At 43.6% G+C, this 27,345-nt stretch overlaps 1 protein-coding gene and 1 long non-coding RNA gene across 19 annotated transcripts; both read left to right on the top strand.

Annotated features, from left to right (window-relative positions):
- Positions 1 to 11,121: 11,121 nt before the first annotated feature.
- Positions 11,122 to 14,667, top strand: LOC123136355 (tyrosine-sulfated glycopeptide receptor 1). The gene has a single exon (XM_044555724.1). It carries the CDS (start codon positions 11,208 to 11,210, stop codon positions 14,355 to 14,357), a length of 3,150 nt encoding a protein of 1,049 aa, XP_044411659.1. The 5' UTR covers positions 11,122 to 11,207; the 3' UTR covers positions 14,358 to 14,667.
- A 4,372-nt stretch (positions 14,668 to 19,039) lies between these two features.
- LOC123136354 (uncharacterized) lies at positions 19,040 to 26,086 on the top strand. Of its 18 annotated transcripts, none has more exons than XR_006466826.1 (5): positions 19,040 to 19,350; positions 20,436 to 20,606; positions 20,696 to 21,003; positions 21,482 to 22,561; positions 22,647 to 26,086. It is a non-coding gene; the product is annotated as an uncharacterized lncRNA (long non-coding RNA). The 18 variants fall into 18 exon arrangements; XR_006466828.1 differs by having other exon boundaries at positions 19,040 to 21,003; positions 22,647 to 24,550; positions 24,685 to 24,833; positions 24,908 to 26,086; XR_006466817.1 differs by having other exon boundaries at positions 20,436 to 21,003.
- The last annotated feature ends 1,259 nt before the right edge of the window (positions 26,087 to 27,345 follow it).

The following is a 27,345-nucleotide window of genomic DNA, read 5'->3' as shown; positions in this document are numbered from 1 at the left end:
TATAAGAGGGGCTGAGCAAAGCAGTAACATAGCCAAACAACGGTTTGCTGGGAAGGGTGAGAAGGTTAGAGGCTGACATGGCAATTTGGAGGCTTGATAAGCAAGTGATAGGTAGTGCAGCATAGCGATAGAACGAAGCAACTAGCATAGCAATGATAGTAGTGAGATCCAAGGTGACGATCATCTTGCCTGAAATCCCACTAGGAAGAAGAACGAGTCCTTGAAGAAGATGAACCAAGCATAGACGAACGAATCCTCACGATCACAACGAAATCGGAACTATCAAGAAGTAGCACAACCGAAAAGAAGCAAACAACACGGTAAACACACAACACATAAACATGACATGATGCTCAACCAAGAATTATGCATGACAAGGCTATATGATGCTACTCATGACAAGAGATGATGCAAACAAGAATAACATGTGAAAGCAAGTTTAAATGAGGCCGGAAACAACATATAACAAATCCGGTAAGTCCTCACATGCAAATTTCAAAATTGGTCCAGATCTGAACAAACATTAAGTTGAAGTTGTTAAACAGCAAGTTAAAGAGCACCATGATGATCTACACAAAATTTTAATCAAGTTACATATAAAGTTCATTTAATTTGAAGCTACGCCTAGAAGATATGAGCAAAACAAGTTGAACATGGCATTGATGCAAAATGCATTCAAACATCAAGCAAACACCTCAAAACAAGGATGCAACATGATAATATGAAACTACATGCAATTCTAAGGAAGTTTCATATAGAGCATGCTCAAAACGGAGCAACGGTGCAACACATACACTCCAAAGAAGATATAACAACAATCTGCCCAAAACAGCAAGTAGGCACTTAGCGAACATCAAAATAACATGCTACAGGAATCATATGAGCACAAACTTGACATGCACTTCAAGTACAGATAACATACTTCAAATATAATTAAGGTTCAGGTTCATAAGCATCAAGATTAAACCAAGATGATCAATGCAAAATGCAACTTTGTAACACAAGAGCATATACATGAGCAGAGTTAATATGATGGCAACTTGATAGCAAGAAAGAGATAAGCTATAGCAAGTTTATATAGCAACCATGGGCATGGAATCAAAGTACACATAACAAAGAGAAAATAACATCATGGCATCAAATACATATGGCTCATGGATTAGTAGGAACCAAGATGACGAGATTGAATGTTGAAACAGCTTCAGCAAGTGTAAAACAGCAACATTATGATAGAATGTTTGCAAGCATGGAACAGAGGCATATGACATCCAAAATTAGCAAACATGGAATGTGAACATAGTACTCATAGCATATTTCAAAACATGTAATTGGAGAATCTCCAGAAGAGGCATGGATCACTCAATAACAAGCTCACAACAAGACATCATGAAGTTAATAGAAATCTGGAACATTATATAAGCACGTTTATGGCAATGAAAACATATGCTACAGGACATATATAGAGCATCAAAAGGCATGGCATGATAGATCATAACATATACAACCAAACATGTCAACTAAGCATCTCCAGATTATGCATGGATTAAATGGTAGCATCAAGGAAAGATGGCATCATGATATGGCAGAAACAGACTTGACAGAAAGTTAACAGCAAGTAGCCCACTTCACAAGCTTGATGCACTCGCTAAAGGGCACATAAAAATACATGGATTGCACCCCTGAAAATATGGCATAAAAATGCATCTAAAATATGTAGACATCATGCTCATAGGATGCACACAAAAAATGCAATAAAAATGACAAATCAGCAAGTTACAGCAATTTTCAGCAGATAACAGCAACATGCACTTCTGTAACATGGATTAATATGTCAAGATACACCCTAACATGAATGAAAATCACACCAACATGAAGAGCATGAAGAGCAGAACATGTGCATATCAAGATCATTACCATAGGGTCAACAGAGACAAAGTTGTGGCACTCACAAGATGCATACATAAAATTAACAACCAGCAGATTTCAGCAACTTATATCAATTAGCAGTTTTGCAATGAAGGTTAAGGCATCAAGATGAATCCTAACATGCATGCAAACTACCTCATCATGAAGGGCACTGTGAGATGGACATTTTGACATATCATACGTCATCACAGGGTAAACATGCACAAAGTTGTCAGCAGTCAAACATGCCTATATGATGATGAAATTCAGGGACTTAGTCAAATCACATGAAAAAAATAACCGAGCGCAACATAGCTATATGTCGCTCGGGCGCTAGATGGGCAGCGGGGCTCACATTGGGCCCGTGGGCCAGAGGAGGCTGCGACGCGGCTGGGCCGGGGAGACTGGGCTGGGCCTTGGCCAGACCGTGGCCCACGCGAGGTCGACACAGACAACGGGGCGCCGGGGCGTCGAGCTCCTGCTCGATGTGGCCGACGCGGGGGAGGCGGCAGCGCTGCTCCGGCGAAGCAGGGCGGCGCTCCGATGAGGCGGGGCGGCGCTCCGGCGAGCGGGACAAGGCCGAAGTGGTCGGGAACGGGCGGATCCGGGCATGGGGACCCCGGATCCGGCCTCGGGCGAGGGCGCCGGGCCTCACATGGCTGTCAGTGAGGTCATTGAGCGGCGTCGGCGGGGCTGTCCACGGAGAGAGAGAATAGGTGAGGAGAGAGAGAGAGAGGAGAAAGCAGGACGGGGCGGCGTAGGCTCACCGGCGACGAGCGCGAAGACGGCGGCGGCGCTCCAGCGGTGTGCTCGCCAGCGATGGGCGGGGAGGTCCGGCGAGGCGGGCAGGAGCTCCTCGTTCCCTCGATCCAGATCGGGATCGAGGAGGGAGCGACTCGGGCGAGTGGGCTGGAGCGGAGGGCGCGGTCGGGCTGAACGGCCGCGGATGGGCCACGGCGGGCCGTGGCAGTGGGGAGGCGTGGGAGGACGTGGAGAAGCCACATGGCGGCTCGCGGTTGGCCAGGGGGCGCGGTTCGGGTGATGTGGCGGCGGCTGAGTGGCTGAAGGGGCGCTGACGGCGGCGCCAAGTGGCGGCGGGGCTGTGGTCGTGCACGGATCCTGAGGAGGGTGGCGGCGGGACAAAGGTAGGGGAAGGCTAGGGGATAGGGTTTGTCCAAAAATGGAGAGGGAGTGTCCATTTATAGCAGGTAGGCTAGGTTAAGGGGGTTTTGGGGGCTTTCGGAGCCCTCCGATCGCGATCCGATGGCTCCGATTGGAGGGGGGTTTTAGGATGGCTAGGTGACTGTGTAGAAGGCCTCGGGCTGAGAAGAGAGGGGGAGAAGTGTGGCCTGGCGACTGTTTCAGAGACCGAAACGTCTGACGAAGGTACCAGCAGCGGTACCGCTATATGTTTAACGATTGGGCTATCAAACGGACTCCGAATGCGACGAAATTTGACAGGCAGTCTACCTACTCTATAATAAGACCGCAAGCCAACTTTCAACCCATTCCGAGAACATTTTTATGCCACTTATAAAATAATATTTCAGAGGTGCCGCAGGCGCGTGCGAGTGTGGTTGGGCTTAGAACGGCCAACGGAGAGAACCGGGGGAAGCCGAACGGATGCAAGTTTTGAAAAAACATGTAGATGAAATGCAGATGATGACATGGCAAAGTGCAACACACAAGCAAATGACATGCCAACGACGGCGAATAACTGGATGACACCTGGCGCATCAGATTCGAGGCGTTACACGGGGATAGCAAGCTGTTGAACTTCGCAAACCGCCCTAGTGATGCCATTAACCTGCCAGCTTGTGATGGTCGCTCCACATCTTCCCGGGCGGCCACCTCAACTCCTTCACCGCTGGCCTGATGATGAAAAAATAAAAAAAATATACATAGGACAGAAAACTGAACTGTGAAAAAACTAGCAATGATCATGTGGATCAGTATTGCAAAAACTATATAAACATAAAATGGATCATGCCAACTGATTTGGTGTTTTTGTGCAACTAAGAAAGCTCATCATGACAACTGAAGACTACCAGTGTGCAAACAACAAGAAAACTAGAAAAACATACTAGACCTGACAACTATAGAAAGTTCTAGGGGATGTGCAACAATAAAGCATGATGTTGGAAAGAAGATAACAGCAACTAAAAAAAGGTTTGCAAGAAACAGTTCAATAGCTCATAAACACACGCAAAAAAACCACATACCTCAGCATCTGCTGCGGAAGATGAGGCAGCTCCTCCACCAACTGCTGCCTGCACAAAAATGGTGACAAATGATGTCAACTATAAAGATGTCAACTTCTCTGAAAATTATATGTACAGTGATGTCAACTACAAGATGGTAATTAAGCAATTAGAACAAAAATAGTTGTGCCAACAGCATCATAAACTCATCAGCCCCTAAAACCCGAGAAACATTGATATTCAAGGATTTACTTACCCTAGTAGATGATTCAGCTCGCCCTGCTGTTGATGCACGTTTAGTCCGCTTTACAACCCGAAACCGATCAACATCCTAATAAAATAAAAAAACATAGGTGTGGGAAAAAATTATTATATGACCCAAAATAAGGTGAATGTGTAATCAGCATGCCCTTACCTCAACTTCCTCTCCCTGCTCAACACTACGTTTTGGGCGTGGCTGGCGATTAGCAGCACGCTTTGTCCTCCGGCGAATGGTCTGACTTCCAGAACCCTAATTAAGTAACCATAAAAACATGAAAAAAAGGACATAAGCATACATGGATAAGTTGAAAACAACTCAAATATGCAGAAAAAATGAGAAAAATACATCTCCTTCATTGCCATCAGCTTCTCCTCCTATTATAACCATTTTTAGCTTGTGGGGGAAATACAAGAAAAGAAAACATAGTTAGAAGAAGCGCAAATGAAATACAGAACCAACTAGTACATGGATGCAGCCAACTAATCAGGCAACTTGTGCAACTGAACGACGCGTAGACAGACAACCTAGCACAAAACAGCAAGCAAACTAAGCAGGGCAACTAGTGTTAGTGATGCAGCCAAATCAGTAGGCAACTTGTGCAACTGAACAACGTGTAGACAACCAACTAGTACAAACAGTTAGGAACAGTAAACCAACTGACCAAGACAACTAGTGCAACTGCAGAGCATATGAACAATCAACTAATATATGGATGCAGCCAACTGGGGAGAATTTTGTGCAACTACAAACATATACAACAAGTTCAATCAGCCATTGCATTGCACACATCATGCGCACATCTAACAAACAACAACATGAACTCAGCATAAAACTTGAAGAAGGACTAGGAGAAATCATATAAACCAACTAAACTTTAACTATAGCAAAGTAATAACTAGGCAGAAAATAGTTTACTAAAGGCAACAAGCTCATGATGATAACTTGTGCAACTGGGACAAACAGAACTTGTGCAACAAGAATATACAATATTGGAAAATTGTAAGGCATTGTAACTAATTTGCACAAATAATGGTCCCTGGTTGCACACATCAGGGGAAACACACATGAACAACCACATACACAACAAGACTGGCAGATTGGGTAGACCATGATGATAACTTGTGCAACTGGGACAAACAGAACTTGTGCAACAAGAATATACAATATTGGAAAACTGAAAGGCATTGCAACTAATTTGCACAAATAATGGTCCCTGGTTGCACACATCAGGGGAAACACACATGAACAACCACATACACAACAAGACTGACAGATTGGGTAGACCATACTGAAAAACTGGCAAGCATTGGTGTTAAATTGCACAAACAAGGGACCAGATCCAGCACAATGGCTGGCAGAAAAATCAGTAGACTATATTGGAAAATTGTGAACAATTGGTACTAATTTGCACAAGTGATGATATCTATTTACACACAGCCGAATAAAAACATGTGGACCACCACATCCACCACAAGGCTGGCAGATTGGGTACACTATATTGCAAAAAATGGTAATCATTGGTGCTAAATTGCACAAACAAGGGTTCCTAGTTGCACACAGCAACGGAAAAACATAAGGACCACCAGATCAATCACAAAGGATGACAGCTTGGATAGTTAATGTTGGGAAATTGGCAAGCATAGATACTAATTTGCACAAGTAATGGTCCCTGATTGCACACAACAGGGAAAAACACATGGCCCAGGAGAACCACCACAAGGCTGATATTATCTCAAAAATTGACTACTACTGCTCCTAATTTGCATGCAAGGGGCAACACAGTTGCACACCGCCGGGGAAAACACTTATCAAAAACACCAGATCCACCACGAGGCTACAATCCAAAGACGAGGCTCTATCGCCGCGAACCACTCATCCTCCCTGAACCACTTATCCCGTACGTAGATGCACGAGCTCCCTCCCTATTGCAACGCAAAAACGACGGGATGAGCACGACCCTAGCCCACCCTTGCCAATCGGGCAGTTTCCCAAACGAAGTAGTTCGCGGGGGTGACCTCAACCTCGCCGGAAAATGAGTTCGACCTCCCTAACCCCGACCGCGACCTTGAGTTCGACCTCTACCTCGACCTCCCTAACAACGACCGCGACCTCACCGGAAAACGTGCGACCTCACCGAAAAAAAAGGAGAGCGGGCGAGTGGAGAAACAAGCAGGGATGAAGAACGGGGAACGCGCATAGGAGCAGTATCTGTGCCGCCGCGGACGACGACCCTCGCGGCGCGCCCCGCCGTCGACCACAACCCGGCGGATTTGGAACCGTCTCCGAGCACCAACCAACAGCGAAAGCAAGGGGGAAAGAGGAGGAATGCGGCACGATAGGTGGGGAATGGACGGGGTAATGGCACGAAATTCAAAACCGCCGCCCACTACGCATGACAGCTAACACGCTGGGAAACTGCCTAAACTCTCTATGACATGTGGGTCCCACGGGGAGTTAATCTCGCGCGGCGCGGTGCAATCGGACCAGGCGACCGGTCCACGCGCGAGTCTGAGCAGCGCGGCTCCACCATCCAACCAGGAGACACCTGGACACCCCGCGCCGTCAATCGGGACGAGATCGAGCGGCTCTGAGCCGGCCGCTCGTTCTGTCTGTTTAGTGGGCGGCCACTTTTTAGATTTTAGGTATTTTTATTTTAGATAAACCGCTTGCCGGCTGCGGTGAGCCTCCCGCGTCCTCGCCGGTTGGGGCTCAACTCCTGCATCATCGACAGGGGCGGCGAGGTCCCCGTGCAGCAGCCGTGTCCTCGATTGGCGGAACACCGATGGGCGGCGGCTCTGCGCGGCTCCGCATCCTGGCCTGGAGCGAAACGGCAGCGGCGACGGCGCTGTGGAACCAACGGTGCAGCGGATCTTGAATGGGAGACGAACAATTCGCGATGCGGAGAGGATTGGGGATTGATTATCACTGCATCACAGGCAATCGAGCGACGGTTCCTCTCTCTCCAACACAGGCAAGCGGAGGCGAGCGGTTCCACTTCTGCGGCCGCTTAGGAGCGGACTCTCCGTCTCTCCTCTCGTCGCTCCGGCGGCGGCAGGAGGGTGGGGGAGCCCGGCTCCTTTCATCTATAGTAGGTAGGATAGGTTTCTTGCTGTGACGAGCGGTGCCAACGTCGCCACCATGAATAATGTCTTCCGGGCCACCGACTCGCCAGCGTTCCGCTACGACCGCGAGCTGCTGCGGACTTGTTTCTCCACCGTGCTTTCAGACCGGTGGACGTAGTTGTTCCAGGCAAGGCCATCAAGGCCATGGCGGAGACCTCGCTTCGGGAGTTTGTTCTCCGTCTCTGTCTGCGTCACGTCAGTGTCTTCTCCATCGCCGGCAAGGAGCGGGAAGTTTCTGTTTAGGGGATGATCGGCGTAGCAGCGTCGACTTCGTCCAGGAGGTGGCTCGCCTGAAAGTTGGGCAGTGGAAGAAGGCCAACGGGTCTGCAGTTTCTCCAGCAGCAGAGTTGTTTGAAGACGTCAGGGCCGAGATCCAAGGGCGTGGGCATTTTCCCCGGTCGACGATCCACGTCGTCAAGCACGTCGTCATTCGCGACCACGTCTATTCCGAGGTTCGTAACGCAGCAAGGTTGTCATGGCGCTTTATTGGATCGTGGCAAGTAGGTGTCCTGGGTTTCTCTCCTCCACCTGATGCTATGGCAAGGTGGCGGCTGATTTCCATGGGCGTGAAGATGGTGGTTACAGGGACCTTCTGCAAATTTTCTTATTTTTAGGGTTTCCCTGTAATTTTCTTGGTGAGTTGTCTCTTTGGAATGTTCTATAGAGATGCCATGTTTTGTGTAACTTGTTTGCTATTTGAATGGAACTTGGCAATTTCCTAAAAAAAAAAAAGAAAAAAGAACGGGGCTCGATTACTAGGTTGCGGGCGATGACTCTGCTCGTTTTGCTCGCCTTCATGGTGGGTTTTTTCTTTTCTTGATTCTGCATACCCAATACCTAGTGACTTGGGGCCCCAAAACTTTTGGGGGGCCCTGTGCGGTCGGCCATTTGGCCCGCCCCATCGACGGGCCTACATTGGTCCGTTCGGGCCTTAGCATGATGACTTTTTGACTATCTACTTCAACAGTGTTTTTAGTTGGGGAAGGGGCGATGACAACGGCACATCTTTGATTCATTTCAATGCTTATAGTTGTTTGATGGTCTATGAACATGTATGTAATCATTTTTACTTTCGATGTTCTTTGTACTATCATAATGTTTGATGAACCCATCCAGAGTTTTTTTTAAAAACAAACATGCAGCATGTCGAATTTGTGCGTAAACTGTTGACATTTGACAAGGTCGTGGGAGAAAAAACTTAACCAATGATTAAAAAAAAAGGCCGCCCCTGCAAGGACGACGGGCTTTCATGGTTAGTTTCCGTAATCCATCAACAAGGCCTGTGTTTTGAATCATAGAGAGAGTAGTTACCTTGTCGGGGTAGCTCAATAGGCTGTTGCTTTACCGTGCTTGCCGCACGGTGGAACAGCCTCCCGGGCGCCACGTTTTATGCTGTGGGGTGTTGGCCGAAGTTGGCGATGTGGTACTAAACAACACACATTTTTTTTTTGAGACAAACTAAACAACACACATGAATCGCGGGAAGTAGACGAGTGTTGCAAGTGGGCCGGGCTGCTGGTGGACGACACTGGTCAGGAATCAACGGGATAACTATTAATTAGGCCTTGGAGGCTTGGCCTGGGCTAGAGCCCGGAGATGCTTATATTTTTTTTTCTCAACGAAAGAAAAAAAGAACCAAAACCTATTTATTCTCCATGGTAAAATTAGCCCGGTCAAGACTCAAGACAAACGCACTAGAGAAAGAAGAAGATATAAGGTGGCATGCCTTTTCAAAACACTTACGACAACAAACAAGACGATGCAATCAACTACGCGTTGGGAGCATACGTACAAGCACGTCAAACAACTTAATATAAGACCGTTTTGGACACCACTAGTGTCAGAAACGCTCTTATATTATGGGACAGAGGGAGTAAGTAACGGTCTGAGAACTATCGTCAGGTAGTCGGGCCAGTGGCCACGCTGCCATAGTGTGAAGGCGCTATGGAGAAAAACAATTTTCTTTTGTTTTCCTAAGCTCCTCTAGTAACGAGAGAGCACGCCGCCAAGACCGAGCGAAATACACACTTTTTTTAATACAGTACAGACTCAAGCGCTCACGCTTGACCAAATGACGCGCTAAATTCATGGTCTACCTACATCAACGCGACGCATTGACGTGTTGAAATACATGCTTGGTCCATAGGCTGACACGCCAAATACAACATGTGGCTCAACGCAAAATAAATAAATAAACAAATAATGAACTGTTGCCAGTCTCTTGTGTTATGTTCTTCAGTCCGCGCTGTATCTGATAATTGTAACATGCACAAATCCTGCCTTGCTGCACCCAACAGCACAAAACAGAGACATCACTGATACATGCTAAACATGACAACAAAGGGGATGCACTGCCAACTATGGAGTGAGCCTTAATCATGTAGAGCGTCAGCCACTCGCTATATTTTTCTTCAATCAGGGTGGAAAATCATTAACCACATACACACTGATCAATGATAGAGCGGGGCATATAAGAAATAGAAATACTCCCTCCGTCCTGTAATGTAAGACGATTTTGTAAGCTTAGTTAGCATGCAAAACATCTTACATTATGAAATGGAGGGAGTAATGATGATACAGTGCAGCTAACATCAGCACATCATTATCATCCAATAACTAAACTAAACTTGTACCCAAAAAGAAACGTGATTCTTATACAACACCAATTATATTCAGCTAATAAAGTATTAACGCTATAACTAATACGCGGTTCGGTTCCAAAGGACCATGTCCACACAGCACAAGCGTTCCCACAACCCCAAGTGATCAACCGGCCTGCCACTGCCAGACTCACACGCTATCCTGTTTACTTTGAACTGCCTCCAAATTCAGATGAAAACCACAGTCCATGATCCACAATAGTGCGCAAGTGTGAGCCAGTACAATGGAAACTAACATCAAATGTAAACATCAGAAGAAGCTAGCACGCGTGATAAGGGAAAGTTAACGTGTCAGGTCAAGAGGATGAACCGGAGAACAGTTTTTTTTTTTTTTTTTTTTTTTTTTTTTTTTTTTTGCGAAAGAACGGAGAACAGATTACCCAGCAGGTCAATCATCCACCCCGTCCATTAAGCAAGAAAATTGCACTTCTTCTTGCCCTCCACTTGGGTTTGTTCACACACTGACAGAGACACCAATGATCACTCTCAAGCTCAAGCACAAGCACCTTCCGGTAATAATTACCCGTGCACTATCTCGGCGGCTGAATTTCCTGCATATCTTCAGCAACCGTTTTCGCAGAAACGTGCCTCCTTCTGTTCCCAAAAGGCAAATGATGCCTCAAGAAGTAATAGTTTAGGTCAGTGCTAGTGGGAAACAGGTGAGATTTAAATAGTGAAGCCAGTTAGAGAAGTGATGTCAGGGCAATTAAACTAAGGCACGCTGTAAAAAATCATCGAGGATTGAGTCAAGGAGGACTAGAAAATCTACAATGCAGTTTTTTTTTGTACGGAAGGTGTTCGGCAATTGACTTTTCAGTAGATTCCAGCATGCAACCGATGGTGAAACATCAGTGTGAACTTGGAAGCTGCCTGGTGGGCTGGGGGCAGTTGTGTAAAATCCAATCGTGCTGACTACCACTACAAGGGACAGAACAAATGGGAGCAAGATCTGCTTCTTTCTTTCCCATCATGCTCTTTCATGATTAGATCACCATTGATGCATCCAGTCAGGGCACAACTTAAGCTCTGGTTCCTGTGCTAGTTCCACCAATAAACCATGCAGGCACTCCAGTTTCCCAACAAGACATACAGCAAGAGTTTGCACATACCTTCCCTTGGCCTTGCTCTCGTGCTGCTGATCTGCTTGGCCTCTCCTACGAGTTGCTGCACGGAGCAGGAGAAGGGCTACCTTCTCCAGTTCCTAGGAGGGCTTTCACAAGACGGTGGTCTCGCTGCGTCCTGGCAGCATGACACGGATTGCTGCCAGTGGGAAGGGATCACCTGCCAGAAAGATGGGACGATCACCGATGTCTTGCTGGCTTCAAAGGGTCTTGAGGGGCATATTTCAAAGTCCATTGCAAATCTAACAGGGCTGCAGCACCTTAACCTCTCCCACAACGCTCTGTCCGGTGGACTGCCACTGGAGTTGGTATCGTCCAGCAGCATCGTTGTCCTTGACATCAGCTTTAATCAGTTCAGCGGAACGCTGCACGAGCTGCCAACTTCGGCTCCTGCCCAGCTACTCAAGGTATTGAACATCTCAAGCAACCTGTTTACAGGACAGTTCCCATCCACCATATGGAAAGCAATGGAGAATCTGGTTGAGCTCAATGCCAGTAATAATAGCTTTAGTGGGCAGATACCAACTCAATTCTGTAACACCTCTCCATCCTTTTCTGTGCTTGATCTGTGTTTAAACAAATTCAGTGGCAGCATCCCCCAAGGCCTTGGTGATTGCTCAAAGCTGAGAGAGCTCAGGGCCGGGTACAACGACCTCAGTGGAACAATCCCGGATGAACTCTTCAATGCTACTTCGTTGGAATACCTGTCCTTTTCTAACAATGAATTGCATGGAGATCTTGATGGTACACACATATTCAACCTCAGAAATCTGTCTACTCTTGATCTAGGAGGAAACAATTTCAGTGGCAAGATTCCAGATTCCATAGGTCAGCTCAAGAAATTGCAGGAGCTCCATTTGAACAACAACAATATGTCAGGGGAGCTGCCATTTGCTGTGAGCAATTGCACGAATCTGATAACAATTGACCTCAAGAGCAACAATTTCAGTGGTCAGCTCTCCAATGTCAATTTCTCCAACCTGCCCAATCTAAAAACACTAGACCTTCTGGAGAACAACTTCACTGGCACAATTCCAGAAAGTATATACTCTTGCACCAGTCTGACTGCACTGCGACTGGCAAGCAACCATTTAGATGGACAGCTTTCACCACGAATTGGTGATCTGAAGTACCTCAGCTTCCTATCACTTGCTGAAAATTCTTTCAGAAACATCACAAATGCACTTCGGATCCTTAAGAGCTGCAGGAACCTTACCACCCTGCTTCTCGGGGGAAATTTCAGGGGAGAGCTCATGCCAGATGATGACATACTTGATGGTTTTCAGAATCTTCAGGTTCTTGCGATAAATAGGTGCTCATTATTGGGGGAAATACCTCGTTGGTTATCAAAGATAAAAAACTTGGAAATGCTATTTTTACATAGCAATCAACTTACTGGACCGATACCTGACTGGATCAGCAGCCTAAATTTCCTCTTCTATCTAGACATAAGAAACAACAGCCTCACTGGAGAAATTCCAACAGCACTGATGGATATGCATATGCTGAAGTCAGAAACGACTGAAGCCCATTTGGACCCAAGTGTCTTCGAGCTACCAGTTTATAAAGGCCAATCACTTCAATACCGTGTACCCACTGCATTCCCTAAAGTGCTGGATTTAAGCAACAATAAATTCACTGGTGAGATACCCCTGGATATTGGTCAATTGAAAGGCCTTCTGTCAGTCAATTTGAGCTTCAACGACTTCACAGGACAGATACCACAATCAATATGCAATCTCACAAAACTGCAGGAGCTAGATTTGTCCAGCAACTATCTCACAGGTGGTATCCCAGCTGCATTGAACAACCTGAACTTCCTTTCAGCATTCAACATTTCACACAATGACCTAGAAGGGCCTATTCCATCTGGAGGCCAGTTTAATACATTTCAAAATTCTAGTTTCGATGGGAATCAAAAGCTCTGTGGCTCTATGCTCACTCATAAATGTCGTCCAGGATCAACACCTTTAGTTCCCAGAAAACAAGGCAATAAGAAGGCCATTTTTGCAATTGCATTTGGTGTGTTCTTTGGAGGTATTGCTGTTCTTTTGTTGCTGGGGCGTCTCCTTGTCTCAGACCGGATGAAAGGTTTTATAGCAAAAAATCGAAGGGAGAATAACGGAGGTAATGAAGCAACTTCATTCTACTCCAGTTCAGTGCAAACACTAGTGGCGATGCGGATGCCACAAGGAAAGGGAGAAGAAAACAAGCTCAAATTCACCGACATTGTGAAAGCTACAAACAACTTTGACAAGGAGAACATCATAGGATGTGGAGGTTATGGATTAGTCTACAAGGCAGAGCTACCTGATGGTTCCAAGCTTGCAATTAAAAAACTCTACGATGAAATGTGTCTGATGGAAAGGGAGTTCACTGCAGAGGTTGATGCTCTCTCCATGGCACAACATGAAAACCTTGTACCGCTGTGGGGTTACTGCATTCAGGGGAACTTAAGGTTTCTCGTATATTCCTATATGGAGAATGGCAGCCTGGATGACTGGCTCCATAACAGAGATGATGATGCTAGCTCATTTCTTGACTGGTCGGCGCGGCTCAAGATCGCACAAGGAGCAAGCTTGGGTCTTTCTTATATTCATGATGTCTGCAAGCCTCATATCGTCCACCGTGACATAAAGTCCAGTAACATCCTACTGGACAAAGAATTCAAAGCTTATGTTGCCGATTTTGGGCTAGCCAGATTGATCCTTCCCAACAAAACTCATGTTACAACTGAGTTGGTCGGCACGATGGGTTACATCCCCCCCGAGTATGGGCAAGCATGGGTTGCTACTTTAAGAGGTGATGTATACAGTTTTGGAGTAGTCTTGCTTGAGCTGCTCACAGGAAGGAGACCTGTTCCAGTCCTGAGTACATCAAAAGAACTTGTCCCATGGGTTCTACAGATGAGGTCTGAGGGTAAGCAGACTGAAGTCTTGGATCCAACACTTCGACGAACAGGAAATGAAGAGCAAATGCTGAAAGTGCTTGAAACCGCTTGCAAGTGTGTTGATAACAATCAATTCAGAAGGCCAGCTATCATAGAAGTGGTCTCCTCCCTGGCCAGTACAGAGGCTGACCCATAGATGCAAAGATCAGCCAAGATAAAATGAACTACACATGATGGATAATCTGGTATTTTCGTGCATGATGTACATGTAACATTCGTAGTTTCAGTGAAACCACTACTTCTGATAAACCTTAGAGTTTGTTTTGTACTTTGTGCAGAGCCTAACAGGTTGTCATTTTGAGCTTTAGTACTTCTTTAAGGAAAGGTTTTTGGAAAATTCATCTAATTACCCTATGTTTCTTAGTTACTACTTAAGTTTCACAAGCATACAATATTCTATGTAAAGCATGGGACAAAGTTACACATGCGAAATGCCTTTTCCTTCACAGCTCGTTTGGCTCCCCAGATTTCATTTCATTTGGTAGAAATGAAATGGAATGAAATCTACATCCAGATTTCATTTGGTGAATCCTGATTCCAAATCCAAATTTTATGTTTGGCTGGCACTAGGATTTTTAGTTGAAATCCTTACCAACACCAAGATGAGCAAGTATATAGCACTGAACCTCTACTGTTCACACATACAACAATATGTTGCATTAAACTAAACCATGCCATTACACATAAAACAAAACAAAAGGAGAAAAGATTGCGCACAAGCTCTACACTGGTAACTTATAAGTTGTGCACACGCTCTACACTTGTGACTACAAATTTCTGAAGAAAAGGTTGGGGTATCACAAGGACACATCATTTTCACAGGGGACACTTGTGGTCCGGTGTCAACAAAAAGTATACATGAAAGGACAATTTTCTCACTTGATCTTGCGTACAAGCCTGCACATCACTTAAAACTTAACACACTATAAGTTTCAGAGAACTAGATAATTAATTAGCACGTGCTTTCTTACAATAATCACAAAACAGCAGATGTCTGAATTCAGTTTCAAAGAACTGAAATATTCACACTGCTACATTCCAAATGGTTTCCATTCAAGTACAGATAAGCATTGAAAATGATGTCCATTAAAGTGCAGATGTTATGTGCTGTCCCCCATTTGCTTTGTATCAGATGTTTCGAGAAACCACCAGAGTTGGAGGTGAATTATCGAATTACTAGACACCAAACGTTTGGTTGGTCCACCCGTTGAACAAATGGAATGAGAATTTGATAATGTAATACAAGTACTGTCTTCAGAATGTACATAACTCAGCACGCACAACAAAATGTAGTCGCTAGCAGAACACGAGAGGAATGGCACCTTAGGTAGTACGTACCATGTCGAAGGATTCACGCTGCCAAGAAACCACGGGCCTTGCAACGTAGCTCGCTAGTCGCCCCTCCGGCGTATACAAGTACGCATCAGAACGCTTCCCAGGCCTGTTCTACGAGCCAACCTGGGTTCTCGACGGCAACCGTCGCAGTCCAAGAAAAGGCACCCGGGTCGGCATTCCGCCGAACGGCCTGAGCGCGCTGCTGCCGAGGCGGCCGACGCTGGGCAGAGAAGGTGGGCATTGTGCCAGAGAAATAGATGCCAGCGTGCACGTGGAACGGAGGGGACGTGGAAGCGAGGATGCGGTGCGAGCACGGCAGCGTGCGAGGAGGAGGAAGGAAGGACTTCCCGTGAGAATGCGAGAGTTGCGACTCGCCGGGGGGCCGGGAGCGATGGCGATAGAGAGCGGGGACACAGCGGTAACTAGGTTCTGGGATGGGCCGACTCACTCGTGGGTAAACTAGGTTCGTTCGCTAGGTCCAGTAGGCTATGTACGATTTGTTGTTTTTTTGCCTTTTATTTCTTTTTCCCTAAAAAAATATAATTTTAATTCATTAATATTTATCTTTAGCTTTAGGGAAACGCTATGGTTCAGCCGGCGGATTAACAAGCTTGTGTCTGCCGCCTTGATTGCGCGCTAGGCGTCCCACATAACATGGTGAACCGGCCCCATGATCTCTCCTTTCTGCAACAACACCTTTGTTGCAAAAAAAAAACCTGCGACAAAACCTCTATTTCAAAAACAATTTAATTGCAACAAGGCATCTATTGCAAAAAAGAAAATCGTAACAAGACCTCTATTGCAAAAAAAAAAAACTGTAACGCGACCTCTCTGTTGCAGAAAAACCTGTAACAAGAGCTCTGTTGCAAAAAAACTATAACACGAGCTCTGCTGAAAAAATAAATTTACAACCTGACCTATGTTTTGGGAAAATTTCTGCAACATGTCTCGTGTTGCAGAAAATTACTGCAACACGACCTTTATTGCAAGTGGTAGAGGGTGATGCTCGCAGCTCAATCCACTATATTTGATGTCTCGCGAGGCGGCGGATATTTTAAAAAGATCCGTCGGCCCGACGCATAGCAGTGCCCTTATCTTTACCTAACCTATCTAATAATAAAGGGGCTAATACTTCAGTCCATACGTCGTAATAAATACCTTCAAAGTTGCTATAAATTATCCACAATGCACCCATAAGTTAAAAAGATTCTTTTTTGTTTCCAAAGTCAAAGTCACGCTTCTTTTTTTATAGGCATAATAATGATATAAATAGCAGAATCACAAGCAACATAGTGGCTAACGACTAGCTTTTCTAGCCAGGGGGTTTGATCCCCAGTCTCCTCACTTTTTCCATCCTTTTTCTAAGGCAAAGTCCTTCTCCACTTATGTGTTCATGGGCCAGCCCATGTGTGGGGCTTGTAATATTGAAGGGGTGATCGCTTCTTACCTCAGATGTTTTGTCTGTTTCTTCGGGAGTTCCTATGTGACGCATTTTGCGTCAAATTGCCGCGCTTTCGCATAGGCACATCGCTCGTGGTGCATCGATTGGGCCGGCCCATTGCAGTGCGCTGCAAAAACCAAGTGGAAAAAAGATCGCTAAAAAGGTAGGTCGCGATAGCTGGGAATCAAACTCCGGACTGCCTACTTGTGCTCGTTGGGTACTAGCCACCACGATGGAAGAGCTTAGTGGACCAATGTACAGAGAAAAACTAGAAGGACTAACAAAAGTATAAGAGTTAACACTGTTTGAAAAAAATCCTTTACCATTTTCCAAATTTTAGTTAAATTTTTGAACGTACGATTTTGTTTTGACAAAAGGGAACAATTTATGATATCGCGAACAAATTTTGAATTTCCCAAAACATTTTTTGAAAATGTGAACCTTTTCAGAATTTGTGAACAATTTTCTAAAGCACGGACATTTTTTGAATTTGAGAACAAATTTTGAAACGGAGAACGATTTTGAAAATCCCGAACAAATTTTAAAGAACAAACATTTTTTGAATACATGAACAAAAATTTGAAATCCAGAACATTTTTTAAAAATTTTGAACAAATTTTTTGAAACACGAACATTTTTTTATAAAAAAAGCAATCTTTTATTTGAAAAATCCTGGCACTTGTTGGAAAGGCAAAGAAATTTCCAATATTTTTCACATTTTTTAATTTTCATTTTATAAACACTTTTTGCAAAAACACGAACATTTTTTCAATTTTTAGAACTAAAATTTGAAACTTCTGAACAATTTATAGAAACACGAACAAATTTTGAACATTTTAATGAAAAAAGCAGAACAAAAGAAAAAACAAACAGAGAAATAAAAAAAAGATAACAGGAAAAAACAAAGAAAAGGAAACTACATTATTTGAATTGGGTAACAATTTTCCAAAAATGAGAGTTTTTTGAAAACTAGAACAATCTTTGAAAAAATGGAACACATTTTGAAATTCCTGAACATTTTTCTATTTTGTGAACAAATTTTTCAAAATGGGAATATTTTTTGAAATTCAGGAATAATTTTTGGATATTTGAACAAATTCTAGAAACGGGAACATTTTTTGAAATTTGGTAACATGCTTCGGAATTTATTGAAAAATTGTTTTGAAATGCAAACATTTTCTTAATGTCCAAAACTTGTTATGGATTTGTGAACAATTTATTAAAATGGTAGGATTTTTTGTAAAAGAAAAGAACAAAAACAAAGAATAAAGAAAAAAAGAAACAGAAACAGAAAAGGAGCAAAAAACAAAAAAAGAACAAACCGTAAAAGGAACCTTCTAGAAGTTCCCAAACTAGAAAAACCGGTTGGGAATCTTCTAGAAGTTTCACAAAATCGGAACTGGCAAGTGATGCGAACGTGGTTTATGGGCCGGCCCAACTTGTCGCGCCCCTGTGCGATCGCCGGACACTTTGATGCAGAGAGCGTCAAGTAGGGTTTTCCTGTTTCTTCGTACGTCGTTGTTTTTACCTGTTGTGGTTCGTTTTCTTCATATTTGTCGGCTGCATGTGTTTTGCACGCTCAGCTGGGCCTCTACATTATGGGCCACCAAGTGAGCTTTCTTGGAAGCCTTGATAAATATAAGCCCAAAAGAAAGGAGCCAGAGAGGATCAAACTTACAACCTCAGGTAACAACTAAGGCACCAACTGGACAATAATATCTCATGTTGTGTTAGTCCCACCTTGCTCTCTATGCAGCTGGGCGTCCGCACCGTATCATCTTGCCGATTGTCGTGCTCCACGTCCATGTCTGGACGCGCACGCGTTGCAACGATCAATTTTCGACAGGTTAAACTTTCCCTTTGAGCAAATCAAGGGAGAGATGTTTAAGACTATCCAGAGTCTCTACTTCTAATGGAGCAGTAGTTGATGAATAGTCCGTCGGTTATTTTTCGTTAGGTTTTTTTCGTCCTCACCTTCACTGGGTTTTTTTCTCCGGTTTTTATCGTCCCACCTCCCCCATACCTAGAAAAAAAATGTACCCCGCCCGTCCTCTCGATCCGTCCCCTCCCGCTGCGGCCTCTCTCTTTCCCTCGTCTCCCGCTCCACCGCCGCCGCCCCATCTTCTGCTCCTCCGCCGCCGCCCCATCTCCTGCTCCGCCGCCGAGAGGAGTTGCCCTTCGCCGCCGCCGAGATCCCGTGCCTCTCTACAGATCCCTCCCTCTCTCCTCTTCGTCCATCCACCTAATCAAAAATCGAAACCCGCCGCCCCTCTGTCTCCGCTGGTGCTCGAAGGAAGACAAGGGCTCCTCCTCCCGGCGATTCCCTGTGGTCCTCGGCGGCGGAGACAGCTAGGTCAATCCTCTTTCTCTGGCTCACCGAATTTGCCCGGGCCGGCGAGCTAGGGTTAGGGTTACCAGCTCGACGCCGCCGCCCCGTGATGTCGCAGGTGCCGCTATTACCCGCCGTCGACCCCATGTGCTCGTGGCCGGCCCGTATCGATGTTGTTGTTCGTGGCTGGGCCCCCTTGTTGTGTTCGTGCTGCTGCTGCTTACTGTGCTCACATGCAGAGGTCGTGCGTCCGCCTTGATTTATACATCGCCTTTCTTGCGGACCTCTAGGTCGCCGTCAGGCCACGTCGACGCCACTTGCATCAAACCCGAGGGCAGGGCTCTTCGAACCCCGTGGAAGGGCGGCCTGGGATGAGCGAACCATACAAAGGGACTAAACCTCGCTACGTTCATCTATTATAAGATCCCACATCTCTGTATACTTGTATTTGTAGTTTTGTACACATATGTTGAGGTCACATGGCCGCTCGTCTGTACACATATGTTAAGATCACACATGCTGCCCTAGGACGAGGTGTTAAGATCCCACATCTGGAACCTCTGGAAGTAATACATTTTTGGTTAAATGTTGTGTCACTGGCTGGGCGCTGAGATCCCCATCAGTGAGCAGCCATTAACGCCTCTTCAAAAAGCATAGCAGTGGACATGTTGTTAGACCTAGCTCCCAATTCTGTTCCTCTTGTCTGTTAAGGTTCAATTGTCGCTTCATTTTGTGAATGTCAACCTCGTGGACCTAGCTCCCAATTCTGTTCCTCAGTTTGTATTAGTAAATATGTAGTTCACACGCACTTGAATGTCATGGTATTGCAATCACATCCATTCTTATGCTATATGTTGTTTGTTTACAATAGGCAGTTTTTGTGTTAGTTTAACTCATATTTCTGCATACTTTGTACCTGTTCTGTTGTTTCAATCCATTGGAGCCTCTGTTGTCTTCACTATGTTGTTTCAATCCATTGGAGCCTCTATGGTTAAACTCATATTTCTGCATACTTTGTACCTGTACCTGTTCTGTTGTCTTCACTATGCTGTGTCCATTGATCCATAACTGAGCATAACTATGATGCCTTGTTTGGTTAATACTTGCAGGGCAGAACATCCGGAAGCTGGTAAAGGATGGTTTAACCATCAAGAAGCCTCAGAACATCCGGAAGCTGGTAAAGGATGGTTTAACCATCAAGAAGCCTCAGAAGATCCACTACAGGTTTCATGCAAGGAGGGCACATGAGGCCAAGCAGAAGGGCCATCACTCTGGATATGGTTTGTAGCTGCAACTTTAATTGGCACGAGGGTGTTCATTTGTGCATATATATGTTGTAACCTATGATTTTGTTCTCTGCACGGGTAAGCATATGGGTACTAGGGAGGCTAGGCTCCCCACCAAGATCCTGTCGATGAAGAGAATACGCATCCTGAGGCCTCTTCCGCGCAAGTACCGTGAGGCCAAGAAGATTGACACGCACATGTACCGTGACATGTACCTGAAAGTCAAGGTAACATGTTCAATCACAGGAGGTGTTTGCATGTAAAGTATCTACAAGTCCAAGGCTGAGAAGAAAAGAGAGAAGACCCTCTCTGACCAGTTTGAGGCCATGTGCGCTAATACCAAGGTAATTTGGAGAGGAAGATTGCGAGGAAGGAGGAGAGATTGGCTCAGGTAAGATGATGTTTTCACTTGAGCCCTCTCATTTCCTTGCATAGTTAGATTTGTGTTGCATTATATTGGCACTGAAATACATAATGTGTGCGCATGTCTCCTGTTGGATGTTTCAGAGATGCTTATGCAGAGTTTCTTTAAACATTTGGGTTCACAGAACCAGCTAATGAAATTTACGTGCTCTGATGATGAATTCATGCCATGTCGAGTAAGATGATGCTTATCCATTCACTTGCAAGTTGCAATCATGAGAGGATTCCGGACCTTAAAATTTCAATGCATTTTGTTTAGCACTAAATGTCGGAAACTGAAAATCATAAGAGGATCGGATGCATCCGTCTGTAGTTTTTACCAGTAGATATGTGGAACAATACTTCTGCTTGTGTTTCCTACCATGTTTGTTTACATTCACTGATCCTTTGGTTTACCAAGAAATTCCTGAAACACAGCCATCTAAGTACTTTTACTATTGCATCAGGTGGTCGAATCAAGCATGCTATCAACAGTACTTTAGTTAATACGATTGTGATTTCACATAATAAATACTGAAGTTCAGTACTAGCTCCAAGGTGAGTAGTTCAATTACTGATAATGGAGGTAATTAAGTGGTTAGCTAAAATGATAAGGAGTTGATGTGTTCACTCCAGTCATGTGTCTGATTTCCTGAAAGTTGTTAATCTGTCGGATGCATATTTTTTCCTAGATGCCCCCACTCCTCCATCGCCAGGTTCTCCATCTTCTTAGATCCCTCCCTGCCATGACGAACATCTCCCTTGACGCCGGAAACTGCATTTTGTGTTCACTAACCTACCGATCCTTTAGAGGCCCACTATCCAGATTTGATGTGATAGGGTACAACATGTAAATATATATAATTCAGCTATCCATGATCTATCAATCTTACCAAGATGGTTTTATCTTATAGGACATCATAAGTGCACATGTCTCCTGTTGGATGTTTCAGAGATGCTTATGCAGAGTTTCTTTAAACATTTGGGTTCACAGAACCAGCTAATGAAATTTACGTGCTCTGATGATGAATTCGTGCCATGTTGAGTTGGATTGGCAGCGGCGTATTTTTCTTCTTCTGGTTTAGTCAAATTAGTGAGATGATTTGTTCTCTTCTTTATATGAACGTACGTGCTTATACAATGTAATTAGGTGCAGTACTTTTGGTCAGTCAAAGCAGAAGAAAGCTACATGTATGACCAGTATTGGGTCACGACGAGAGCATAATGTAGCTTCGTCCCTCCCTGATGCTGCTAATGCGAGATGCATAGGAATCGTATTCAAAATCAAAAACTGACATACCATGCAATCTTGTCTAATGTCTTTCATTAAATCTACTCAGAGGTGCTGGCCGGCCGGTACATACGTCAGTGCATCATCTATCTCAGACTCTCAGTCACATCTATGATAATTGGAGTATATTCATCTCCAGTTATAGCCTCATATTTTTTTTGGACATTCATTTACAGCCCCATCTACATGGATGTGCAGGCCTAGGAGTTGGAACAATTCACCAAGAGAAGCCACCAGTTCGTGTATGACAGAATAGGTGAGGAGTAAAGCCGTGTCATACTCCACATCTCCATTCACATTTCAGAGAACAAGACAGTAATTTTTGATATTTTGCTCTACAGGTGGAATTTATTGTGAGATCTTACCCAAATCCGAGTACTTCTCCAAGGCACTGTAGATATTCCATCATGCCCAAAATGATCTCACCAAGGAGCGGTTCACTGCAGCAATGTAGGTACAATTCAAGCTAATTTGCTGACAATCTTGCTCACAGCCAAGAAAATTTTAGTTCTGATTCTTTGAAAAAAATCAAGTTCTTGGCACAATTAATATTGCATGATCTGTGTTGGCTACAATTTATTCATGCTTGCTTTGAATTCTTGGTTCATGGGAATAATTTATAATTTTATCTCTGTACTACACATGTAATATAACTTGTACAAGGAGAAGAAGCTTGTCAAGTTTTACCTCTATACTAGACATGTAATATAACTTGTAGAAGAAGAGTACTAGACATGTACTCCCTCTTCCCAAAATTCTTGTCTTAGATTTATCTAGATACGGATGTATCTAACACTAAAATGTGAATAGATACATCCGTATGTAGACAAATCTAAGACAAGAATTTTGGGACAGAGGGAGTACATTTTAAGGCCGAACCAGGCTTGTATTTACTTGTAGAGAAGAAGAAGCTTGTCCATTTGCTCTCAACGAATTTGCCAGGCTGGTCTCACAACCGAGCCATATCTACGATGCTCAATATCTTGTTGCTTTTCTCTCTGAACCCTTCGGTATGAGGCCCAAGCTTTGCCAAATTAGTAATCTGGCTTATCCATTCACTTGCAAGTTGCAATCATGAGAGGATTCCGGACCTTAAAATTTCAATGCATTTTGTTTAGCACTAAATGTCGGAAACTGAAAATCATAAGAGGATCGGATGCATCCGTCTGTAGTTTTTACCAGTAGATATGTGGAACAATACTTCTGCTTGTGTTTCCTACCATGTTTGTTTACATTCACTGATCCTTTGGTTTACCAAGAAATTCCTGAAACACAGCCATCTAAGTACTTTTACTATTGCATCAGGTGGTCGAATCAAGCATGCTATCAACAGTACTTTAGTTAATACGATTGTGATTTCACATAATAAATACTGAAGTTCAGTACTAGCTCCAAGGTGAGTAGTTCAATTACTGATAATGGAGGTAATTAAGTGGTTAGCTAAAATGATAAGGAGTTGATGTGTTCACTCCAGTCATGTGTCTGATTTCCTGAAAGTTGTTAATCTGTCGGATGCATATTTTTTCCTAGATGCCCCCACTCCTCCATCGCCAGGTTCTCCATCTTCTTAGATCCCTCCCTGCCATGACGAACATCTCCCTTGACGCCGGAAACTGCATTTTGTGTTCACTAACCTACCGATCCTTTAGAGGCCCACTATCCAGATTTGATGTGATAGGGTACAACATGTAAATATATATAATTCAGCTATCCATGATCTATCAATCTTACCAAGATGGTTTTTATCTTATAGGACATCATAAGTGCACATGTCTCCTGTTGGATGTTTCAGAGATGCTTATGCAGAGTTTCTTTAAACATTTGGGTTCACAGAACCAGCTAATGAAATTTACGTGCTCTGATGATGAATTCATGCCATGTCGAGTAAGATGATGCTTATCCATTCACTTGCAAGTTGCAATCATGAGAGGATTCCGGACCTTAAAATTTCAATGCATTTTGTTTAGCACTAAATGTCGGAAACTGAAAATCATAAGAGGATCGGATGCATCCGTCTGTAGTTTTTACCAGTAGATATGTGGAACAATACTTCTGCTTGTGTTTCCTACCATGTTTGTTTACATTCACTGATCCTTTGGTTTACCAAGAAATTCCTGAAACACAGCCATCTAAGTACTTTTACTATTGCATCAGGTGGTCGAATCAAGCATGCTATCAACAGTACTTTAGTTAATACGATTGTGATTTCACATAATAAATACTGAAGTTCAGTACTAGCTCCAAGGTGAGTAGTTCAATTACTGATAATGGAGGTAATTAAGTGGTTAGCTAAAATGATAAGGAGTTGATGTATTCACTCCAGTCATGTGTCTGATTTCCTGAAAGTTGTTAATCTGTCGGATGCATATTTTTTCCTAGATGCCCCCACTCCTCCATCGCCAGGTTCTCCATCTTCTTAGATCCCTCCCTGCCATGACGAACATCTCCCTTGACGCCGGAAACTGCATTTTGTGTTCACTAACCTACCGATCCTCTAGAGGCCCACTATCCAGATTTGATGTGATAGGGTACAACATGTAAATATATATAATTCAGCTATCCATGATCTATCAATCTTACCAAGATGGTTTTTATCTTATAGGACATCATAAGTGCAAATAGGAGTTGAAGGAAAGCATGTTCCAGCAGAAAAAATTGTTTATGTGCACACAACTTAAGTAGCGAACGCTGAATGTCAAGAGCTCGATGAGAAGGTTCGCAATATTTGGAATATCCTGAGGACATGCGGTGTACATCCGCTGAAAATTACAATCGAAACCAAACAACCAGGCTTATGTCGTAAGTTAGCTATGATCAGAGGGTCGACCGCTACCACTCCTTGCCCGCCACCAGCAACGATGCGTCCTTCCCATCACTCCACCACCTTATAGCCAAGAGGACCAGACGCCTCTTTGCCTCATGTTCTACCAGCGCTCAAGGCAAACATGTAGCCCTTCGAGACCTACAATGACAATATCAGATTTCTCCACACCTACAAGAACTTAAGTGGCTTTCTTGATTCCTAATGGTGAGATTCTCCATGTCCAGTACTGTACCATAAATAACTTCAATATGTATTAAACAGTGCTGATGAATGTGTGGGTGGGGAAATGTATAATTCAGCACATTTCTCAGTTCTATAGGAAGTTTTATCCTTGAGCTGGACCATCAGGTATCCACCTCTGAAACCACACTTCTGGTGTCCCCCTCTTTTGTTACCTCAAGTATGGATTACCCATGTGCTACGATTACTTAGATTTGCACATGAATTTAATATGAATACTTGCACTGAACTATTATTCATTGAGCTAAGTATTAAGTCTGGTTTGAAATCTTTATGTTTTTAGACCAGCGTATATCTGAAGTTCACTTTTTAGGACCCAAAGGGACGCTACTGGACATGTTGAATGGTAAGTATGCATTTTTGTCTAATTCTAAGTTAGCGGTGGATGTATTCCATGCTACCATGTTGATCAGAATTGGGACTCTGATTTCAATCTTCGAGTCCGTGATTGATGCATACAAGAGTTATACATTGTATGGAAGATAGTATGAAGAAGTAAAGAGAATATTGGTAAAAAGCATGGTGAGCAACAAGGTTTTCTTTATCATGTCAACCTGTGGTCTGATTTGTATTTTCTCGTTGGTTATCGTAAATAGTAGGTGTGTATATATGTGTCTGAGGATCATAAACAGTGTGTTAAACATGATTGATGTTGAACCACTAAATATGTGACGCACGGGCAATATCCTAATTCAGGGATGGAAATTTTAAACTTCAGTTTATGCTTTATTGGCCGTTTTTCTCTAATAAATATATTCCATGTAGTATAAACATCTCGAGGTATGATGGGTTTTTCTTTAATTCTGTACAAGACAACAACTGCGCGAAAATACAAAGGTGAACATGGGTGTGCTCGCACCAACGTGAATAGTAGATTCATAAAAAATACAAGAAAAAATAAAATTTTTAGAAATTTCGTGGTATGAACCTTAGTAGATCATTCTACTCATGTGTGAAGTTTCATGATGTATTGACACCCATGGTATTCTTAGTAATTAAATACACATGCGACCATACTATTCATTAAACAGTGCTTTTTTTAATATAACTTCAATTAGCCCGAGCGAATGAGGAAGGAATGAGCTTCGACCTAGGATATGAGCTTAATCATTTTTTTAATTCATTTATATGCATTGCAGCCGTAGCAACTCACGGACATTCTACTATATATTTAAGTTGCCATGGAAATGAAAATTGAGTTGCCATGGTGAAATGTTTATTGTATTCAATGATGATGATGTAAAAATAAAATGTTATACACGAAATTGCCATGTTGGAAATAATAAAATTGACATGCCATTTAAAAATAAAACTGTTGCCGTATATTTTCATTGTCATAGCAAAACATGACAAACAGGAAATTGCCATAATTGAAATAATGAAATTGCCATGCCATTTAAAATAAAACTAGCATGATTTATATAAATTAATTTTGGTGCGAACTTATAAGAAAATTGATGAGGTATATATTTTCTTCGTCGTCACATAAAATCACACATAGAAATTTACCATGGTGGAAATAATAAAATTGCCATGGAATGTAGAAAATAGTTGCCATGGTACGTTCAATGAAAGTGCATGTCCTAAGATTGAAAACGAAACTACATAATATAAATTTGCCGCTAATAAACCTTTCACACCAAAAAATTGCATTCATGAAGCTGGAGCTCGCTGGAAGCCGAATAGAATAAACCGCTCTATGGTGAAGCTGCAATTCATGAGTGCGACTGCTCCAAAGTTAATTTGGTGGAGTGAAGTTGTACTAAAAATACTTCAACTCCTTTAAGGCAGGGGAGTCCATCAAAAATATTTTATACGATCAATAGGCACTATGCCACATTATAGAATCAGGCTAATTAATTTAGCAAGCATAGAGGATTTAGTATTTAAGCCTGAATAACGCATCCCCACCCCACCCCACGCACACAACTGGTTTGTGGAATGACAATAACACAGCTTTGTTCTGCGTTGTTGTA

Source organism: Triticum aestivum, chromosome 6B, assembly GCF_018294505.1.
Source record: "Triticum aestivum cultivar Chinese Spring chromosome 6B, IWGSC CS RefSeq v2.1, whole genome shotgun sequence".
Taxonomy (NCBI): Eukaryota; Viridiplantae; Streptophyta; class Magnoliopsida; order Poales; family Poaceae; genus Triticum; species Triticum aestivum.
The sequence above is the reverse complement of the archived record's forward strand: the minus strand, read 5'-3'. Positions and strand labels throughout refer to the sequence as shown.